The 21,649-nt window shown below is 37.4% G+C and overlaps 1 protein-coding gene across 1 annotated transcript in view; it reads left to right on the top strand.

The window, feature by feature from the left end:
- The first annotated feature begins 10,009 nt into the window (after positions 1 to 10,009).
- ABCA12 (ATP binding cassette subfamily A member 12) overlaps positions 10,010 to 21,649 on the top strand; it is a 163,525-nt gene continuing 151,885 nt past the window's right edge. Inside the window, exons 1-2 of the mRNA XM_042948706.1 lie at positions 10,010 to 10,117; positions 12,549 to 12,642. Of these exons, the coding sequence (XP_042804640.1) occupies positions 10,010 to 10,117; positions 12,549 to 12,642 (202 nt within the window). The remainder of the gene's footprint in view (positions 10,118 to 12,548; positions 12,643 to 21,649) is intronic.

The raw sequence follows: 21,649 nt of genomic DNA, 5'->3' as shown, positions 1-21,649 counted from the left end.
GAAGAGTCTGGATAGGTAGGTGTGGTCAGAAGATGAGAGTTGGGTTCTTGGTTCTGCTTTTCAGCACCTGCATGACTTAAGGAGCATACCACCATTTATGTGAATGCTGGTTTTCTTATTTGCCAAATAGGGTTAGGGGCTACTATATCTATCTCACTGAGTGGTAAGGATCAAATGTGCCAGTATATTTCAAAGTGCTTTACAAATGGTGAAACCCTTAACAAATAGAAGATAGAGGGATTTGGGGTCATGTGTATGTCATATTTCATTGAAAGTAATGGTGGAAGGAAATCTAGGAAAAGGGATTGTGGGAGAGAAGAAGAAATTTATATACAGTAAAGTTTTAAGTGATGAAACTCCATAGTTAAAAATAAAAGCATAGAAGAACTGAAAACTTATATCTGTTATTGCTGATAAACTGAATGCTGAGGTTGTATATTTTCCTTACAACTCCATTTTACCTAAAAATTAAAAAAAAAAAAAAAAGGGAAAGAAAGAAACCCAACCCTCGGGTGAATACTTTCTTCTTTTTCATTGAGAAATTTTATCTTTAGAAACTTTAATAAGTTCTTTCCTTATCTGTAAAGTAGCTGGTATATCAATTTTCTACTTTAGAGTTTCTCTCCATTTTAGTCAATTTCTGCTGGATATGGCATATTTAAAGGAGATGGAATTCAGGCATGCTAAAACATTTTCACCATGATACCTTGTATTATTCCTGTGCAGTCAAAAATCCCTAAAAAGCCCCTGGTAATTATAATTTTGCTTAAGGAAAGAGAATACGTGATCTATTAGTTCATTTGGGGACGTCGGAGGATTAAGTCTACCTTGAGACCCAGGACAGATAAGTGTTGGTTGCAGGAAATGAAATCAGAAATAGTTATGGGGCACCTGGGTGGCTAAGTTGGTTGAGTGTCTGACTTCAGCTCAGGTCATGATCTCGCAGTCCACAAGTTTGAGCCCCGTGTTGGGCTCTGTGCTGACAGCTCAGAGCCTGGAACTTGCTTCAGATTCTGTATCTCCCTCTCTTTCTGCCCCTCCCCCACTCAGGCTGTGTCTTTCTCTGTCTCTCAAAAATAGATAAATGTTAAAAAAAAAAAAAATGATTCTTAATTTGGGGGAATACAGAAGGCCTACTTGAATCCATTACCTCCAATCAGAGGGACACAAGAGACCTTTAGAAAATGGTGGTGCCAAAAGGAGGAGAGTCCATTCGAAAAAGAGAGTGAGAGGGCAAAGAAAGTTACATTTCTTTCTTCATAGTTTGGCTAGGGCCGGCCCTATCTCCTGTCTTAGAAAGAAGACTTGAGGACACAGGTAGAAAGGATATACCTGTGGTAGTGTTAACAGCGAAGGATGAGAAAATCAAGAGGTTGGAAAGCTAGGAGGTGAAATGAAAAAAGAAATTGTGAAAAGGGAAAATATAAACAAATTAAAAGAGAATGTGAAAAAAAAGAGGTATATAAATTTGAATAGAGGACATAGTCTTTATGTAGGGACTGGACTTAATCCATCAAGCACTTATTTAAAATACAAGCATTTTTATTTCTCTCATTGTAATCTTTCTGAATATGATAGACAATAGAAATAAAGCTGTGTGACACTGAAAATGTATAGTCTTTAGTGAATGTTAAAGAATAATCACTACCAAGACATCCTCTTCCACTTTGTTTTCAAGAGATTCTATCGCAAAGCAAGATGGTGGGAAGGATAGTCTGTAAGGAAGGAGTTAGGAATCTATTAATGGAGAAACAAATGACATATAAGGGGAAAAAAACAAATATACAGTAAAAATATTAGAGTGGGGATTACTTAGGAAATATAAAGATATATTCTAGAATAGTGAGAAAAGAATTTCAAACAACTATATAGTCTAAGAAATAGAAGGACATTGGGATAAACTAACTGTTGAGTTTGGCTACAAAAAAAGGGAAGGCAAGATCTTTAATTTTGGAGATGATATCCGTCAAAATTGTCCTTAGAGTAAATATTTCTCTCTTTTTAATAAAATCGACTAGTGAAATTCTGGAATATTTGGGATTATCTAACTGCTTTAATTATACAGGGCCCCAGAATGCTCAAGGGACTTGTCCAGGGTCACACAGCAAGTTTAAGGACTCAAAGTCAGATTTCCCCCCAAAATGGATCTATTCTTTCCCTACCTCTTGCTGCATCTCTACTGTCACTGAGTTGAGTTTCTTTTTCCAACATGCTCTGATCCCTACTCAGAGTTCGGCCCACCAATGAAGAAATCATAATTGGTAACGAGGCCTTAGATACTACTGTTGTTCCTTTTTTTTTTTTTTTAATATTAGTGGTTACATCAATTCTCAATTATATGGCCAAAAAAGAAGAAAAAAGAAAAAGCAAGCTAAAGGAGTATGAAAAAAATACACTAAGCACCAACGGAAATGTTAGGTAATAGAGAAAATCAATTAGATGCAGTTGCTATCCTGCTGGGCTTGTAATTTAACTCTAGAAATAATGCAAAAATGAAGATTCCACTGGAGATGGTTAGCAACAGGGAGGCTCACCTAATGAGATGCTACTTGATGATAGGAAACTGAGTCCTGGGACAGTAGAGGCTGCAGCATGAAAGATTAGATAGTGCAAGATCAGAGTTATCTTTCATTAAGAAGAGGAGTTTTAAGTAGCCATATCAAGGAATGATTTCAGATCTCTACAGAAATGGAATCTAATTCCAGACTTAGTATGGAAGAAAGAGAATTACTTTGAGCTGTTTATTTTAACCTAACTGTTTGGCTAGTGGATCACACTTTAGCTCAGTTGGTGATAGAACTAGTTTTTCTGTCACAGACATTCCCACAACTTGATTGATTTCTAACACTTTGGATCAAGTTTCACACTTCCTTCCCAATCCTCACGTTGCTCATATGACCTCCCCTCACAGTGTCTAGAGAAAGAGAAAGTCCCCGCTTCAAAATTTTGGAGCAGGTTGGTCTGTATGTTAAAATAATTGTTTGATTAAAGCAATTTAGGATTAAGCTGTCATCTCAAATTTAGTTATAAATCAGATTAAAATGAACTAGGTCCTGAACAATTCAGGCAACAACCTGACCAAATATTCTAGGCCCTTTTTCCTTTTCTGGGTCTGTATCATTTATTCCTTTAATCCCTTCTAATTGTTCAAAGAAAATTTAGATCTACCTGTTTATATTGGTGCCTGTTATATAGCAGGCATGCCCATTTTGTTAGTTTAGTCTGTCAATGAAGAGCAAATGAGATAAAGACGTTTTAGAAAAGAGAGGAATATAGAAATAAATTAGCTTAAAGTCCAATAAAAAAAACTGTTGTTTTAATATGCATAATAGAAGATTTACCAATCTCCAAAATGTATGATAATCTCCAAAATGTATGATAATTTCAGAAGATGTACTTGATCCCAGTTTTTAGATGAGTCATTTCCATAGATGGCAGAAAAGCCCAGTAGCAGAAAGCCTAGTTAACTGAGAGCTTTGCCACTTGTATTTGCTTGTTTTGGGGGTGGAACTAAGGTTTATTCCAGATCTAAAATACCAACCTCTTACTTCAGAATGTGAACCATGGAATCTTCTTGTTACCAAGTAACAGTCATCCCTGGGACAATGCAAAAGTAAAAGAATGGAAAAGGAAGGAAGGAACAGTGTACTTTATACATGGAAGGTTGGGCAATTTTTACTTGCACGTTTGTAATAAAAAAGTTATGGTTTTAGGTTACAGGAAAACCTTTAAATGATTTTCAATGCTCTTATACACTGAACTGATAAAAATTATGGTATTGTGATCAAAGAGAACTAGTAATATATCCTATAGTGCTTTGGCTACACAGCTTAATGCTTAACTCTGCAGATGCAGAACCCAGGCTCCCTGAGTTCAGACACCAGCTCTACCATTTAGTGCCTTAAGGAATGAAGGCTTATTTAATCTCTTTAAGATTCTGATTTCCCATATGCAAGAGGAAATGGGGTGATTATATTAAATGAGATAATGCACATTAAGTGTTTAACATAGTATCTTGCATAATCTAAGCAGCCAATAAATATTATTAACTATTTATTTGGAATACTATATTGAATTGATATTAATTATAAGACCACTTGCCAAGAATTTATCCCAGGGAGGATATTTTGAAATCATATTTAACACAGAATTGTTGAGGGAACTGGCATTGGTACCCAGGAGGAGAGGGGACTTTGTCTCTCTTCAAATACTTGGAGAATTCTCATGTGGAAGAAGAGGCCAAACTAAGATGAATGAGTGTCAGATGTGGGAATGAAGATATTGCCTTGATATGAGCAAAAACAAACAAACAAAACACATGAGGCAATGTGAGTTGTCCAATAATGAAGTTTCTTGAAATAGTGAACTTCTAGTCACTAGAAGCACTCAAGTGGATGCTGGATAACCATATGGCAAAGATGTTTTCCCTAACTTTTCATGTACCAGTCATTCTGGACTTATTTCTTTTCCTGGAATATTCCACCCTCTTTCCCATCTGTGGGTCTCTACCCATATGTTTCCTCTGCTTGAAAGACTCCCACTTCTTTTTCACATTCCATCCAACACACATATCCTCTCTTCTGTCTGACCCTTTTTCATCTTTTAGGTTTTAGACTCTACTCCCCTTGCCTTATCTTCCTTTTATTTATTTATTTTATTTTTTATTAAAAAAAAATGTTTACATTTATTTATTTTTGATAGAGAGAGACAGAGCACAAGTGGAGGAAGGGCAGAGAGAGAAAGAGACACAGAATCTGAAGCAGGCTCCAGGCTCTGAGCTGTCAGCACAGAGCCTGACGTGGAGCTCGAACTCACAAACCATGAGATCATGACCTGAGCTGAAGTCAGAAGCTTAACCGACTGAGCCACCCAGGCGCCCCGATAATTTTTTATTGTATTATGAATGTAAGACTCTCCAAGACCATGATTCCATGACCAAGAATAGAGAATCTTCATCTGAAACATTGTATTTTTATTGATTTTTCAGAGGTAGGCAAAAGAATCCCCATTGCAGTTTGGAAATTGTGCTGACATTCAGTGTCATTCATTTTGGACATAACGAACTTGAAACCACTCTAGTGCAAGTCTATACAGGAAAGACAAGTAATAAGATTATGTGGAGTGGCCAAGCATAAGACAGTAAGGGATGGTGACATTTGGGATGAAGACTAGAGCATGAATGCTCCATTTAAAGGTATTCAAATAGTAGTAGAAGTCCTCAAAATTTTAAACATATGGTAACACTTAATAATTTAAAATTCATTGGTATCTTATTTTCTTATTTACATTGAGTGAAAGTGATTTTTAAGAGTAATAAAACTGGTGGATACAAGTAGAATCAGATGGACTAGCAGTAATTAGAATGAAAGGTTCTGACAAAGTAATGCCGTATGAATTACCTAACGTTGAAATTATGTGCTTTGCTCAGATTTTTCAAAAAATTAGATTTGAGAAGTTTTCAAAGATTTGAAACAATGGTTCTTAGCAAATGCAGAGACTAATGTTACTAGGTAATGCAAATTAGTTAACAGGTGCTACAGATCAGCTCTAAATGAAATTTTTGGAGTGAACTAATATTTGGTTAATTCTGGAAACTTCTTAAGATTTAAACTTGAAGTTTTGAGTAGATGACTTTGCTGACCTCAGGGTCATTGAAATGTATCCTGCCATCACCATTAATTTCCTAAACCTTACCACCTAGGATAGCATTCCTGGATATGAAATATGTTTGTTTTTATCTCTTTTCTTGACTCTCATTTCTTCTCTTGTGCTATCATTTAAAAATTGCCTCTCGATTTTTTTTTTTTGGAAAAATAATTTGGTAATTTATTACAAGGTAAGCATACATTTACTATATAATCCAACAAGTCTACTCCTGGGTACTTGCTCAAGAAATATAAAAACATACAGTCTTTATTTATTTATTTAATTTTATTTTTTATTTTTCAAGATTTACATCCAAATTAGTTAGCATATAGTGCAACAATGATTTCAGGAGTAGATTCCTTAGTGTCCCTTAACCCTTTAGCCCATCCCCCCTCCCACAAACCCTCCAGTAACCCTCAGTTTATTCTCCATATTTATGAGTCTCTTCTGTTTTGTCCCCCTCCCTGTTTTTATATTATTTTTGTTTCCCTTCCCTTATGTTCCATCTGTTTTGTCTTTTAAAGTCCTCATATGAGTGAATTCATATGATTTTTGTCTTTCTCTGACTGATTTCACTTAGCATAATACCCTCCAGGTCCATCCGTAGTTGCAAATGGCAAGATTTCATTCTTTTTGATTGCCAAGTAATACTCCATTATGTATATATACATATACCACATTTTCTTTATCCATTCATCCATTGATGGACATTTGGGCTCTTTCCATACTTTGGCTGTTGTTGATAGTGCTGCTATAAACATTGGGGTGCATGTGTCCCTTCGAAAGAGCACACCTGTATCCCGTGGATAGATGCCTAGTAGTGCAATTGCTGGGTCGTAGGGTGATTCTATTTTTAGTTTTTTGAGGAACCGCCATACTGTTTTCTGGGGTGGCTGCACTAGCTTGCATTGCCACCAACAATGCAAAGGAGATCCTCTTTCTCCGCATCCTCGCCAACATCTGTTGTTGCCTGAGTTGTTAATGTGAGCCATTCTGACAGGTGTCAGGTGGTATCTCATTGTGGTTTTGATTTGTATTTCCCTGATGATGAGTGATGTTGAGCATTGTTTCATGTGTCAGTTGGCCATCTGGATGCCTTCTTTGGAGAAGTGTCTATTCATGTCTTTTGCCCATTTCTTCACTGGATTCTTTGTTTTTTGGGTGTTGAGTTTGATAAGTTCTGTGTAGATATTGGATACTAACCCTTTATCTGATATGTCATTTGCAAATATCTTTTCCCATTCTGTCAGTTGCCTTTTAGTTTTGCTGATTGTTTCCTTCGCTGTGCAGAAGCTTTTTATTTTGATGAGGTCCCAGTAGTTCATTTTTGCTTTTGTTTCCCTTGCCTCTGGAGACGTGTTGAGTTACAAGTTTCTGCGGCCAAGATCAAAGAGGTTTTTGCCTCGAGGATTTTGATGGCTTCCTGTCTTACATTGAGATCTTTCATCCATTTTGGATTTATTTTTGTGTCTGGTGTAAGAAAGTGGTCCAGGCTCATTCTTCTGCATGTAGCTGTCCAGTCTTACCAACACGATTTGCTGAAGAGACTGTCTTTATTCTGTTGGATATTCTTTCCTGCTTTGTCAAAGATTAGTTGGCCATACATTTGTGGGTCCATTTCTGGGTTCTCTATTCTGTTCCATTGATCTGAGTGTCTGTTCTTGTGCCAGCCTCTCGATTTTTAAAAAGAATTATTTTTAAAATAATTTCTAATTTTTGAATTGAAAAAATTTCAAATGTAAAGAAAAGTTGCAAAAATAGTATAAATAATTTTCTTTCTAGAGTCAGTAGAGAGTGATGCCCCATCACCTTGGATACTTCAGTGTGCCTGTTTTACAAAGAAGGACATTGACCTCATGACCCAATATCACCATCAAATTTTTGGACACAATTCAAGCTTCATCAGTTGTCCCAACCATGTCTTTTATAACAAAAGATTCCAGTTCAGAATCACGTTCTGAATCTAGTTTTCATGTCTCTGGAATCCCTCAGTCTGTAACAGTTTGTTAGTCTTTCCTTGACATTCATGACCCTGACACATTTTGAACATTTAAGACTAGTTGTTTTGTAGAGTATCTGTTATTTCCTTATTTTTAGGCTCTGGTTATTTATCTTTGACAGGAATACTACACAAGTGATGCTGTGTTCTTGCACCATTGCCTCACATCAGGAGGTGTATGATGTCAATTTGTCCCATTTTGTGGAGAAATTCTTTTGAGACTATACCTCATTAAACTTTCAGTTTATCTATTTGTTTGCTTATGTATTTATTTATACCTACATAGACTCAGAATTCCAGTTTATTCAGTTAGATATAATCTTTTATTGTCATAATGTTTTTTTAATGTTGCCAATGGGTCAAATTTCATGCTCGAATTTGTGGTAGGCTGGTTCTATTGATGTCTCCATCATTTTCAACATTCTCTAAGCAGTGTATCTTATTGATCGATTGATTTACCTACCTACCTACCTACCTACCTACCTATCGTATACCTATCACTGTGTCTATAGGCATGAAAACAGTGATATTCTAATAGCAATGAGTACACCTAGCTCTCAGATGCCTACTAAAAGAAGCTAGGGTTTCTTGGGAGAATGGATATTTCCAGGGCTGGGACAGAGAAACTACATGATAAGGCAGAGACAGTTTGTGAAACCAGAAAAAAATAACCAAAGAAGTTATACCCACACATTTGTAGCTCTGTTTTATGTCTCTTTATGCATTTTTAACTCTTTAATTTTAACCCAACACTATAGCATTCTCTTTTCTTCTTTTTTCATGTTAAAATTCCCTTGATCGATAATGAGAAACCTGGCCCCTCTTGTGGGTAATGTATTTACTTTTTTGGTCAACCTCCCTGTGTGAAACTAATCACCTGTTTCTTGCCCTGAATAAACACCTTCCTTATGCTACTTGGGTTCTGACCTCCCAGGTCTGACTGCTGCACTGTGCATTTCTCTACACCTTGCTAGGGATCCACCTTCTTCACTGTGTTACGGTGGTGCCCTCAGTACTAGTGTGGACTAGACATCCTGGCCTCACCAAAAGGCTTTTTAGGCACTGAATTGTTCAGGAAGGGAAAGGGAAGAGAAAGAGAACAGAATGGGACAAATCAGTGGAAAGTAAGCCCTGGAGAAATAAAAAGAGACACATGCCACAGCCCACTAAGGAATTTTAAACTACTCAGGGTGCATATGCCTTTGGAGGTCAAGAACGCAGGGTAGGGGGTGGAACGCAAATGAGGTAAAGAGGCAAATGTGAGATAATTAAAATGTTAGAAAAAAAATGAACCTTTTAAAAACTGCTTTTCTTTTAGTTTTTGAGTGGGCCTAATATCTATATGTGTAAAATCAATATACCAGTCCTTTCTCCAAATAAACAAAAATGAATCATGGCTCATTGGTTTAGTATTTGGGTCCTTGACACTGCATTTGCTTCTAGGTTGTTTATGATAATATTTAGAATGGTGTCGGGAGCAATCCTGCTGCTGTGAAAATTTAAATTTTGTTTATTTCTTGCTTTTGTGATTAACTTGTCAACCTTAACATTCCCAAGATCACAGTGTGGAGGGCTTTGTGTTTATTATCCTTCTAAAATGCAGTAAACAGAAATGTTCTCCAAACCTCTCTGACCTAAGATCCTGGGGGAAATCTTATGATAATGGATTATTTATGGGCTTGCTGTAGTTTTTACCTATAATAGAGTCCAAATTGTCTTAAACTATTCTGATCTAGATTATAGTTTTGTCTGGATTTAAATTGTGTCTAAAATTAATTTCAAAATTTATCAAAACATCCTCATGGAAACATTAAATTAGATCAATCAAAAGAGAATTTAAAGATATCCCATGACATATGCCCCTTATTTGAATGTGAATATACATTTGTGCTGGTTCACTTGGTCTCCGTTACTCACTGAATTCTCATGAGGTTGCTATAGAAAATGAATAGATGCTCCTAAAAGTAACTATGAGGCACTAAACCTACTGAGATGAATCTTTTTTTCAAAAAAAGAATAACTGTGGCCTCAAGTATAAAACCAAGAAATCCACAAACATTAACATTTTTAATCCTAATTCTTTATAGTCAACATTTGAAATAAGTCAAATAGAATAAAAATGGTACTTGTATCTAGGTCTTTGAAGAACAGACTCTAATTTTTTAATGTATCTGAGACTAGGCTAGAATAACTCTTAATATTTTTCTATAGCATTCATATTTTTCTGGTATACTTTCTGTAAGGCATTATTGTTCCTCAGATTAAGATGCTGTTTAAAAAAAAAAATCTAGCCTAAGTATCTTGATATTCAGATCCTTACCCCTGTTCTACTCCCCAACTGGGTATGTGACTTTGGGTAAATTAATGGATAATGATGTGCTAACCTTCTGTACCTCAGAGAACAAAAAAGAAAGTTGGATCAGACCAAGGCTTCTCAGCCTCTGCTGTGCCATGGATGTCTTTGGCAGCCTGGTAAAGCCTATGGCCCTCCTAAGAATAATGCTTTTAAATCAATAAAATAAATAGAATTACCAATAAAACCAATTATATTGAAATTCAGTTATTAAGGGATTAAAAAGCAAATTTATGATAATGGTAGTATGTGTTTATTTGGTATAGCAATAAGCAAACAAAATAAATAAATAAACAAAGTGACCCCATAACTACTATAATTTTTAATATCACCATGAGTAGGAACAGAACTTTGAGATATCTGCAATAGCAACACTAAAGTGATTTAAAAATATCTGTGGATTTTATTTGTGACAAAGTCATAAGCACTTTTTTTTTTTAATATATGAATTTTATTGTCAAATTGGTTTCCATACAACACCCAGTGCTCATCCCAAAAGGTGCCCTCCTCAATACCCATCACCCACCCTCCCCTCCCTCCCACCCCCCATCAACCCTCAGTTTGTTCTCAGTTTTTAACAGTCTCTTAAGCACTTCTAATAACATTGTGGTTCGTTGTCTCCGGTAATCATTAAGGGAAATGCTAAATTTCATTTAAAAGGTAGAGAAGATAAAAATGTAATCTTTTTTTTTTTTCCTATCCAAGTTTACAAGCGTCCTGAATTCTATCCGCTAGATGATGTCAAAGGAACTCTCCAACAAAAATAATCTAGGACTTTATAAACAATCTTACTAGTTAGGTAAAATGGCATACATTTAGAACTGTTCTCCTCCAAGTATGGTTCATGGATAGCAGCCTCAGCATCACACATCTGCAGCTTGTTAGAAATGCAGGATTTCCGCCCCACCTTAGATCTGCTGCATCTGAATCTACATGGGTACACGATTCATAGGTGATTTGGTGTGCACATTAATGCTTGAGAGGCACTGCTACAGATTAAGCTGTTTAGACTGGGAGCTTTTCAGCTGTGATTAAACCAAGTACCCTAGGATTTCTTATATCTGCTTTCTTCCATTTGCTAAAAACTTGCCTTTGAGGCGCCTGGGTGGCTCAGTCGGTTAAGCGTCCGACTTCGGCTCAGGTCACGATCTCACCGTACGTGAGTTCGAGCCCCGCGTCGGGCTCTGTGCTGACTGCTCAGAGCCTGGAGCCTGTTTCAGATTCTGTGTCTCCCTCTCTCTCTGACCCTCCCCCGTTCATGCTCTGTCTCTCTCTGTCTCAAAAATAAATAAACGTTTAAAAATAAATAAATAAAAAAAAAACTTGCCTTTGAACCTGCAGTTTAAGAAGTTGGTGACAGGCCTCTCAGCAAGGACAGCAGTGCTATAGACACACAATGGAGATTTTCATAATTACTTAAGGATCAGTAATTGAACGGGTCTTGATTGTTTTGGACATTTGAAGAGCCCAGGCAGTAGTCCGAGATTTGTCAGAAATTATCTCTGAAGCTGTGGCAAGTTGGGGAGAAATGGTAACAAGTCTGCATAACCAGATAAAAACATAGTTCCAATTTAAACTTTATTAAGTATAGGCACAGTTTGTTCTGTACAGTTTCGTTTGAGCAGTGTAACTGCATATCACAGTTGATGTTCTTGAGTATACACGTTACTGGTCTGGAACCAGTTTTTTATGTATGTAATACTAAGTTCACATCTTACGAACTGAATCATGTGTATGTGAGGGGAAAAGCCACTCCTGAAGTGTCTTACAATGAAATTCCCTAATAGAAATTTTGATTAAATAATTACATTTTGAGCATCTGTTTTGTACCAGTGGAAATTCAGAAACGAATAAGACACTGTTCCTGCCATAAAAGAATCACCAATTTATTGTAAGCCAAGCAAAATATATATATACAGGTAAGTAGGTAGGTAGGTAGGTAGGTAGGTAGATAGATAGATAGATAGTAAGAGTGTAAGTTCTATGATAAAAGCAGACACAAGATACTATTTATAGTGGTATAGGGGGCTTGCATAGTACTTTAAGTTCCTGTTTACTCATTGACTTACTTTATTCATTCATTCATTTACTAATGTTTATTGAGCCAATATCCAGTGTCATACTAATCTTTATGGCTGGCCATAGAATGTTGACATTGGAAGTGGTAAGATAAGCCTAGGTTGAAATTATTTGGGATTTTGTATGCCCTGTTTAGAATGTTGAACCTTATCCAACAAGCAATGAAAAGATTTTTAAGCAGAGAAATTACTGCTTAGATTTGAATTTTAAGATCATCACTCTTGGGACAGTCATGAGAGATGACTGGAAAGGAGGCTTCAGAAGCTCATTTTAAGGTTTTAAGCCTGGAAAAGGCATTCTTGTGTTCATTTCGAGATCTCTTGCACTTTTAAAAATCTCTCATTCCTTTCTTATTAATAGCATTTGCAAGCAAATATCTGATTTGTGTTGGAAGTTTATAATATGTTGTACTTCTTGTCAAGTTTTGGTTCAGCAGTGTAATTAACATTTTTTCCTATTATTATTTTGCAGCTTTGGACACTTGTCTTGATTTTATGGCCAGTCATTATCTTCATAATTTTGGCTATTACCCGGACCAAATTTCCTCCAAGAGCAAAACCAACTTGTAAGTAAATTTGTTTCCCTAATTTTTGGATTACAGTTAAAATTTATTTTGATACTATGGAGTGTTTTCTTCTAAATTTGTTTTAATAGTATTTCTACCTGGTAGTATTTGTATAAATACTTACCCTGTTTTTTTCTCCAGCTTTTTTAACTGGTTAGAAGGGTGAGCCTGTAATACTTATCTAAAAAACTATGAAGCATGTAGAAGCCAGAATGCATTTTAATTTTTATAAAATTAATTTTTATAAAATTTTGACTCATTTATTGTTCACCTCATAAATCTCACCATGGTTTGTACGACACAAACAAGTATCAGTCTCAAGCTAGATCATCCTTTACTTTTATATTGTCACAAAAACCATAGACCGGTATCTGATGAACTGAACAAATGAAATCCAGGGTACTGTAAAAATCTCTTATCTCTCTTCAGGACTGATATGAGTGGTGCAAATGCATCAACACATTTAATTTAAAAGAACATTGCTTTCCAATTAGTGCTATTCCAGCTATTTTTAGTCATCATCAAGTAATAAAATGGGCACGACGCCCAACTCAGGCCATTATTTTCTTTTGGATCCAGAATGGAGATTCAGGAAAGACACAGAAAATTCCTCAGAACTGGGTGGGGGAGGGGAGGAAGATGAGAACCCCAATGATCTAACCAGTGTTTTTGCTTTCATTCTTTTTTTAAAAAATTTTTTAAATGTTTTTATTTATTTTTGAGAGAGAGAGAGAGGAAGAGAGAGCATGAGCGAGGGAGGGGCAGAGAAAGAGGGAGAGACAGAATCCAAAGCAGGCCCCAGGCTCTAGACTGACAGCAGAGAGCTCGTGAACCATGAGATCATGACCTGAGCCGAAGTCGGGCGCTTAACCGACTAAGCCACCCAGGCACCCCTGTTTTTGCTTTTGTTCTTTTTTTTTTTTAATTTTTTTTTTTTTAACGTTTATTTATTTTTGAGACAGAGAGAGACAGAGCATGAACAGGGGAGGGGCAGAGAGAGAGGAAGACACAGAATCGGAAGCAGCCTCCAGGCTCTGAGCCATCAGCCCAGAGCCCGACGCGGGGCTCAAACTCACGGACTGTGAGATGGTGACCTGAGCTGAAGTCGGACGCTTAACCGACTGAGCCACCCAGGCGCCCCTTTGCTTTTGTTCTTAAACCCTGAAGCCAGTTTTGTTGGTAGAGGAGTAAAGGTTAAGTGAGATACATCATGTTTCACAGAGCAGCCATCTCCTAAAAAGCTTCTCATAGACTAAATTTCTATAAATCTGATTGTATTTCAGATAAATCTTGGTAATTTACTATATAAAAGAATAGTATGCTGAATTATTTGTAAAGAGAATAATGAGCTGGTGACTTTTAAAAATAAGTGTTTTTCAGTCACTCAGTCTTAAGAAGTAAGATGATAGCCATCATGGAATCTACTTGATTCATACACAATAGAATAATTCAAAAGAGAATATCAATTAAATTAGTGTAAAGCATTTAAACTCTTGATACTGGAATGAATAATTCCTTGCATTTGAATAGCAACTTAGCATTTCTAAAGGACTTTTGCTCAAGTTATTATGTAGAGTTGTTGATGATATTTTATTAGGTTGTTTATAAAAGCAGCATAATTTTGTTCTCTTCATGTCATGTATATTAGTTCTTTATAATAGATTTAGTCCATTGTATACTCTTGAAATTTATGTATTCTTGCCTATTCTAGGTAGCATGGAGTTCAGAAATAATGCATTCAGCACATAAGGACAAATACTCTTTGAACTATTCTGGTTTAAGATGCTAATTATCAATTCACGAATGATAGTGATAAAAGTTTATTAGCTTCTTTCAACAACTTATTTCTATTAATTTCTTGTTTATAAGGAGTTTTAAGCTATATAATAAGTTTCTCTTACAAAATTTACAAGACAGAAATATAAGGTGTGTGAGTGAGTAGTCTTAATTGGTGCTACCTGATAGGATTTAGAGATTCATGGAAAAAATCTTGGAGAGCTCTTATAATTTCACTAAATTATGGGCGGGGGGGGAAACCTTGAAAAAAATCACGTGACAAGTATCTCAGAGACCTAATTTTTTAAAGGGTCTGCAAAAACACACTATCCAAAGGGAGACGAATAACCACGTTTTACTATAGACTTCTGACCATACACTAATAATAATTAATTATGAGGTGATTGTCTTTATGTTTGTGGGTAGGAGAGAACAGAATTATAGGAGAGTTCAGTGGAAGTATTTTTGCTAGTCTCTCAGAACTTACAAAATTCAGTCCAAAAAATAGTTTATTGTTTTTATTGGAACTTTATGAGAACTATTAGAAGGAAGGTACCCTCTCACTTTACAGAAGAGAACACTGGGCAACCTGGGCGATTGTAATTTGTGAAAGTTTGATCATGTGGGATAGGAGAGAAAGGTTTTGGAAACTACCTTTACTTATTCTTTGTCCATGAGATTTGTCTCATATTTTGCCATCTTATACATAGAGCCATAATACCTTTGGACAAAACTTTGTGTCCAAAATTTCAACTCATCCTATAGTCAATAGAATATAAAATATAATTTATAACTAGAGGTGCTATCTGTACAGCAAGTTAGAGAATCTAAAACTAGTATAGATGTAGTTACTTTATTTCCCTGTCTTGTGGTATAGAAGGAAAACTTCAAAGTGAAAGTTTGGATTCAGGCATTTTTATTCTTTTTCTAAAACAATTATTATTGTTTTTCTTTGTTTCTCATATCTATCATACTGAAAGATTAAAGTGAGTTCATAATAATAAATAATAAAAATAAATATTTCTTGATCTCATACTATGTGCCAGACGTTTGGGGAGGTAATGGCAGTGTTATTCAATTCCCAGTACAGCCAACCAGTGCAACAGAGAGATTAAGTAACCTGGCCAAGATTGCACAGTTCAAAAGTGGTGGTGTCAAGATTTGATGAACCCAGGCAGTCTGGCCCTAGACTCTGGTTTTAAGCTTATGAACTCACATTTCTTACATCGAGGAGTCAGTACTGTACTCTTTCTAAATAATGTTGCATTACTTAGGTTTCATAAAAGTAGACTAAAAGTTAGAAATTTGGAATCTAAGCACCCCTTCTCTGCGTCTATCTAGAAAATGAAATCCAGAAATATGGGGGGGAGGTGCATTCCGATATATGAATCAGTTATCCTAAATGTTAGTATTCAGTGGAGAATTCTGCCTCTGCATGAATCACTGTAGTGATTGTAGTATCATGGAAATCACGTCCTGTTTAACAGAGTTAAAAATCCTTTCCGGGCTACAGTGACTGCTTCAGTGCTAATTGAGCAACAGAGAAATGAAGAAGAAACTCCAGGCTACACCCCAGTTGAAACTCAGCTGTGGTGAGAACAGGAGTTGTCATCCCGTGGGCACATTCTGCTCAGAATAGCTGGGCATGTGTGTAGGACTGATACGTCATTCAGAACAAATATAATTAGTGAATCAAAGGGCTCCCTCCATAGTTTTCTTGACTGATGGGCATCTGTGGAAGTCTGGACTTGGGTGAGTTAGGTAGCTGCTGCAGCGTCTGCCATGGAGGGCACCCGTCCTGAGCAAAAGACTTACTTTTGGCATTGTCTGCTTTCACTTACACCCTCCTGTGTTGCCATCAACAGCTTAGGTAACTAGCTTCTGCAAATAATAAGTCCCAGGTAAGGAAAGCTTCCCAAGCCTGGCAGACAGGCCAGGATGCTTCTTGTTTGCATAGAGAAGAATGGGCTGAGGCGCCACATTTGAAATAGCTCCAAGCTTTTATAATCTGTACACGCAGTAACTTGTCAGGAGACAAACTTTAAAGCTGAAACACCATGCTTAGGAGCAGAGGCAAACAAAACAAACCCTCCAAAATGCATTTAGACTAAGCCCAGCTATAATGTACAGCGAGCTATCTTTGTCTCCTTTTAACATGCACATACCCATGAAGTGCAGGCAAGCAGTTCCTAATTACTGCGGAACTGACTACTTTTCAAGAACAGAAAAAACCCTGGCATAATGAGATAAGTGGTCTCCAAAAATTGCAGTCTTGCCAAGTAAGGAGCCACATTTCTATGAAGTTAATGAAAAACAGTATTTTTCAAGTGGTTGAAAATACCACTAAAAGCACAATGGAAATTATACTGTGTAAGTATGACCATAGCTTGGATTAAACTGCAAGTGTCCTGGAGCCATCACTTCCTAATACCCCTGCCTCCTCAGAAGAGAAGAAATTCAGCCCATCTCACATCTGCAAATGACCCAGGGGAAGGCAGGAGCCAACTGCTAATTGAATTATGTCTAAATTTGTGCTAGCACAGGGTTATACTGAATTTTGCCCGTCTGGATGTGACTCCATCACTTTGGTAAATGCAAGATTGCCATTCCCAGCATGACTTTTGGCCTCCAAAGCATACCTTTTGTCTTCAGGGTTGCAATAAAAATAATAATAGGGGTGCAAACTTATTGAACACTTTACTGTGTGTCAGACACTGTGCTAAGTACCTTGCATCTATTTCCTTAGTTAATACATCACCTCTATAAACTATGTGATAGGATTGTCCCAACTTTAAAGATGACAAAGTTGAGGCACAAAAATGTTAAGTAACTTACCCATATTCACATGGGTGCTTTGTGCCCAAAGCTGGATTTTAAACACAGTTTTCCCTGCAGATACTGTAGTAGTTTTGTTCAGGTCGCGACTGCCAACAATGGCAATCCTAAGATCCGGCTCATTTGAGTTTTACAGCATCTCCTTTTTCTTCCTCAAACCACCTGTTAGCACTGCCAAAGATCGAACATGGCTATAAAAGTGAACTCAATTGATTTTTCTACTTGTCAGCAGCTCCAAGAAAAAATGTGAGAAGGAAGATTGAAATTATTGATTAATTGGTGGTTTGCGGGGTCCATGCATGTTGCTATACCTACAGCACCTGAACTGTTAAGAGGAAACTATTGTGTGGTTTCATGTTGAATAGGCCTATGGGGCCTCTTACCGGGAAAGGTTGTGAAAGTCAGAGGAGCCAAGCTTTTTCTGGCCCTGCTTTTGCTTCCGACTTTGCACATGGCGTGTTTCCATGGGAGAGATGGCAAACACATGAGGACCAGATTCCATTCTGGGGAATGGATTTCCCATGATTCAGCTGCAGTAGTTGAGGCACCCATAGTAAATCGTTTCCTGTTCTATTTTGATTGGCTCAAAATTAATGTAGGTTTTGTTCTGGGAAGCTCAGAACCCCGCATCATTCATCTCCTGCCAGGTCTTGCCCCATCCAAGTTCTCCATTGTCACGTGTGCCAGCAGCACCAGGAAGTCTCTCAGGTTAGAAACGTCTGACTCATCCTTGCCTCCTCCCTTTCCTTCACCTCCCATAACCATGAGCCAGAATCTGTCTTGTGAAATGTGTCCTGGAGTTACCCCATCCTTTCCATCCCTCCTGCAGTGCCTTGCTTCGAGATCTCATTGTTTTGTGCCTGTATTTCTTCATTAGGTTTTTATTTTGGGGGTGGGCTGGGGGAGCACTCTGGAAGCCCAACCTCTAATTCTTCCCATAGTTTATCATCAGATAATCCCTTAAAATGTTCTTTGGGTCTACTGAGTTTCAACTCCCCTTTATCCTACTTTCAAGATGTTCATGATCAGGATTCCTTCAACTTTCAGTTCACTGCGTTCTGCAGTATGAGGCCTTTACCTAAAGAGGCAGTGTCCAGATGTCTTCCACACATCCCATGCTCATTGCCATGTGGACATGCATGCTCCTGTCCCCTCCTCCTCGTCTATTAAAAGACAAGCTCTTATCTAAGGCTTACCCTTTTGCCTTCCCTCATCACCCAAACTCCAATTATTTCTCCTTTCTATCTCTCTTGTGGATGTGTGGGCTAATAGTGGTTTTGAGTGCTTTATGCTTTAATCTTGGCTCACTCATTAGACTAATAGTACATTAATATCAGAAATCATGCCAAGGCATCATACTAATATCAGATACAGTATGATTCCTACCACAGGGAACAAAATAAGAATGGAATGTATCATTTAGAATGTAGTGCAGTTTGAAAGATATGGGGGATCGGATTATCGCATTCACCTAGAGGTGCATGGAAATAAAGCTCATTGTGCATCTGAGATAGGTAAAGGACAAGAAGTTAGCTTGCTTTTGGTTTGGTTTTTACTTCAGGTAAATCTGACTGTGCTATCAGAAATATCTATAATGCTAATATTGGGAGGGGTGCCTGAGTGGCTGACAGCATGGAGCCTGTTTGGGATTCTCTCTCCCTCTTTCTCTGCCTCTCCCCTGCTCACTTTTGTTTTCTCTCTCTCTCAAAATAAACAAATAAACAAACATTAAAACAATATCTATAATGCTAATATTGGGACAAGAAAAGGGATATAAAGCTCTCTCACTCCTCCCCAGGTAGATCCACCTGGGAATTTCCCTCACAAATACCTGAGAGTTCATGTGAATGTGTACAGAATATTTTTGTGTGGGAGAGATTTATAGTCTGCTTCTTGCTTAAGTTCCAGAAAACATTAGAGCAGTGTTTGAATTTCACAGCCAAAGCCCCATCATTTACTTCTTCCATCAGCGAATCAGTAGCGAACATTGGGAAACATTATTGACCCTTTAGATGGCAACATGGAGATAAATTCCGTGAAACTCAGGGAAACCGAGACGGTGACTGCATCCCCAAGCACCCTGCGCCCACCGGGCTGTAGGGAACCAGCAGGAAGAAGGCAGTGTGAACATGGCCCCTGCACACTCATACACAGGGCTGGCTACAGCTCCTGCTGGTAGTTGCCCATCTCCCCCAGACCTGATTTGAAATTCTCTCACGCAATGCCATGGGCACACCCTAATGCCAGATAACATGATGAAAGGATTTCTCAACTAATGCTCAACTAAGGCTTAGTACACAGAGTTGCATCAGAGAGCTGGGAATATCTTAAAGTACAATAAAACTTAATTGAACAAGTAGGAAAATAAAGAGTAAAGAATAGCTATTGATTGCACAATGGAAGATTTCTTGTTTGGGGGTCTTACTATTTTTTTTTCTCCTGTCCATTCTGCATCATGCCTACTTTTGATGATTTACCTTATAAGCTTCCCAGAAATGACTGCCTCACTGACATTGTCTCTGGGGGCCACGTCCTCTCTTTTTCACTCTTTCTTTATTTCCTTCCCTTCATAAAGAGCAGAGGGGCTCCTGTTACTCTCATGTAAGGAGCTCTAATATTCAAGTCTATGTGACAAATAAAGATAAATAATTGATTACTTATAAAATCCTCACAAGTACAGTAATGTCACTTGCTAAGGTCCCCAGTATCAGTGGATGTTTCCAATATACCCTTAAAGCTAAGAGATAGAGTTAACAAAGTAATTTCAACCCATTCTCCTTCACTTATTCAAGAGCACTGAGCCCAGACTGAGGCTCACATGTGATACTTAGAAGAGGTGAGGGCCTGGCTCCATGGTTGGCTGACCGTGTGCTTTCCCAAGTGACTGTTCAGTATTCTTCTAAGCATCTCCCAGGAACCCTGGCTTAGCAAACCGTTGTCATTTTATGCTGCTCTCACCATTCAACTTTTCTCATTCTCTTTGTAGGTCACATTGTGTCCTTTGCTTTCATAAATGAACCAGTGTATATTTTTAGAGTAGAGCAGCCAGCCCTCATGGAAGAAATGCCACAGCATCTGATAGTCACTGGTCTTGAGTCCATTGGAATTTCACTGTGGAATAAAATTAGAATGACCATTCACATTAAGAAAAATGAAATCTTTGTTTTGGTTATATATTTACACATTTATATTTATATGTAAAATTAGTATTACTGTGAGAGGCAGAACAAGGACTTAGAGCACAAACTCCATATTCAAACTGCCTGGATTCAAACACAAGCCTTGGATAGGTCTCTTGGTTCTCTGAGCCTTGGTTTCCACATCTGTATATTGAAGTTAATAATAGCAGCCACCTCACAGAGTTGTTGTAAAAATTAAATGAGTTAATATTTACTAAATACTTAGATAAGTATCTGGCACATAGTATGAGCTATATTAGTGTTAGATATTATGTTTTTTTGTTTTTCGTTTTAATTTCTTTTAATGTTTATTCATTTTTGAGAGACGGAGCACAAGTGGGGGAGGGGCACAGAGAGAGGGAAACAGAAAATCCAAAGCAGGCTCCGGGATCTGAGCTGTCAACACAGAGCCTGACATGGGTCTCGAACCCATGAACTGTGAGATCATGACCTGAGTCAAAGTCGGATGCTTGACTGACTGAGCCACTCAGGCACCCTGATATTATGTTTTACATTACTTGTAATATTATATAGGTATATGATATAATATCAATCATTGAGTCTCACTGAGATAATCTAGTATATTATTTGACAGAGAAGAAAACTGAGGCTCAAAAATTTAAGACTTGATTGTGGTTGCACATTTATCCTTGCCTCTATCATATATTTAAAGGGTACCTGCTATGTCTGCACTGATCAAAAAAGCCATGAACCCTCAGAACAGTCAAGTTTCTAGAAGGTTAATAAGTATGTCAGAATCTGTAGTAAATATGCGACATGATAAATTCCACAGTGGAGGTAGGCTCAAGAGCAAAGCAGCAGAGCAAATAGCGTCCAGACAACTTTACCTGGGATCAGGGCTGGGTCTATGGCAATGCGAGTGCAATGCAAACTTTGAAGGGTTAGCAAAACCCCAGTAATTATGATCAATCATATTTCAATATAATATTCTAAAATATAAAGATTAATTTTAAAAATTCTATGATGAATCAAATGTTAACATTTTAGATAAAGTCAGGCTCAATATTACTGACTTTTCTTTTACCTTGGGCTCCGGTTGGCTCCCATAGCACTGCCTGGGATATCAGGAAGGGCTTCACAAGGAAGTCCTATGTCTTAGCATGAGTCTTAAAGAATGAGGAAGCATTTGGCAGCTAGACAAGTAGTGTCTTTGCATTTCTAATGGACAAAGACCAACGTGAGTAGAGACAGAGGAC

The sequence above is a fragment of the Panthera leo genome, chromosome C1 (genome assembly GCF_018350215.1).
Source record: "Panthera leo isolate Ple1 chromosome C1, P.leo_Ple1_pat1.1, whole genome shotgun sequence".
Classification (NCBI taxonomy): Eukaryota; Metazoa; Chordata; class Mammalia; order Carnivora; family Felidae; genus Panthera; species Panthera leo.
Note: the sequence above shows the minus strand (reverse complement) of the source record. Positions and strands in the feature narration are given on the sequence as shown.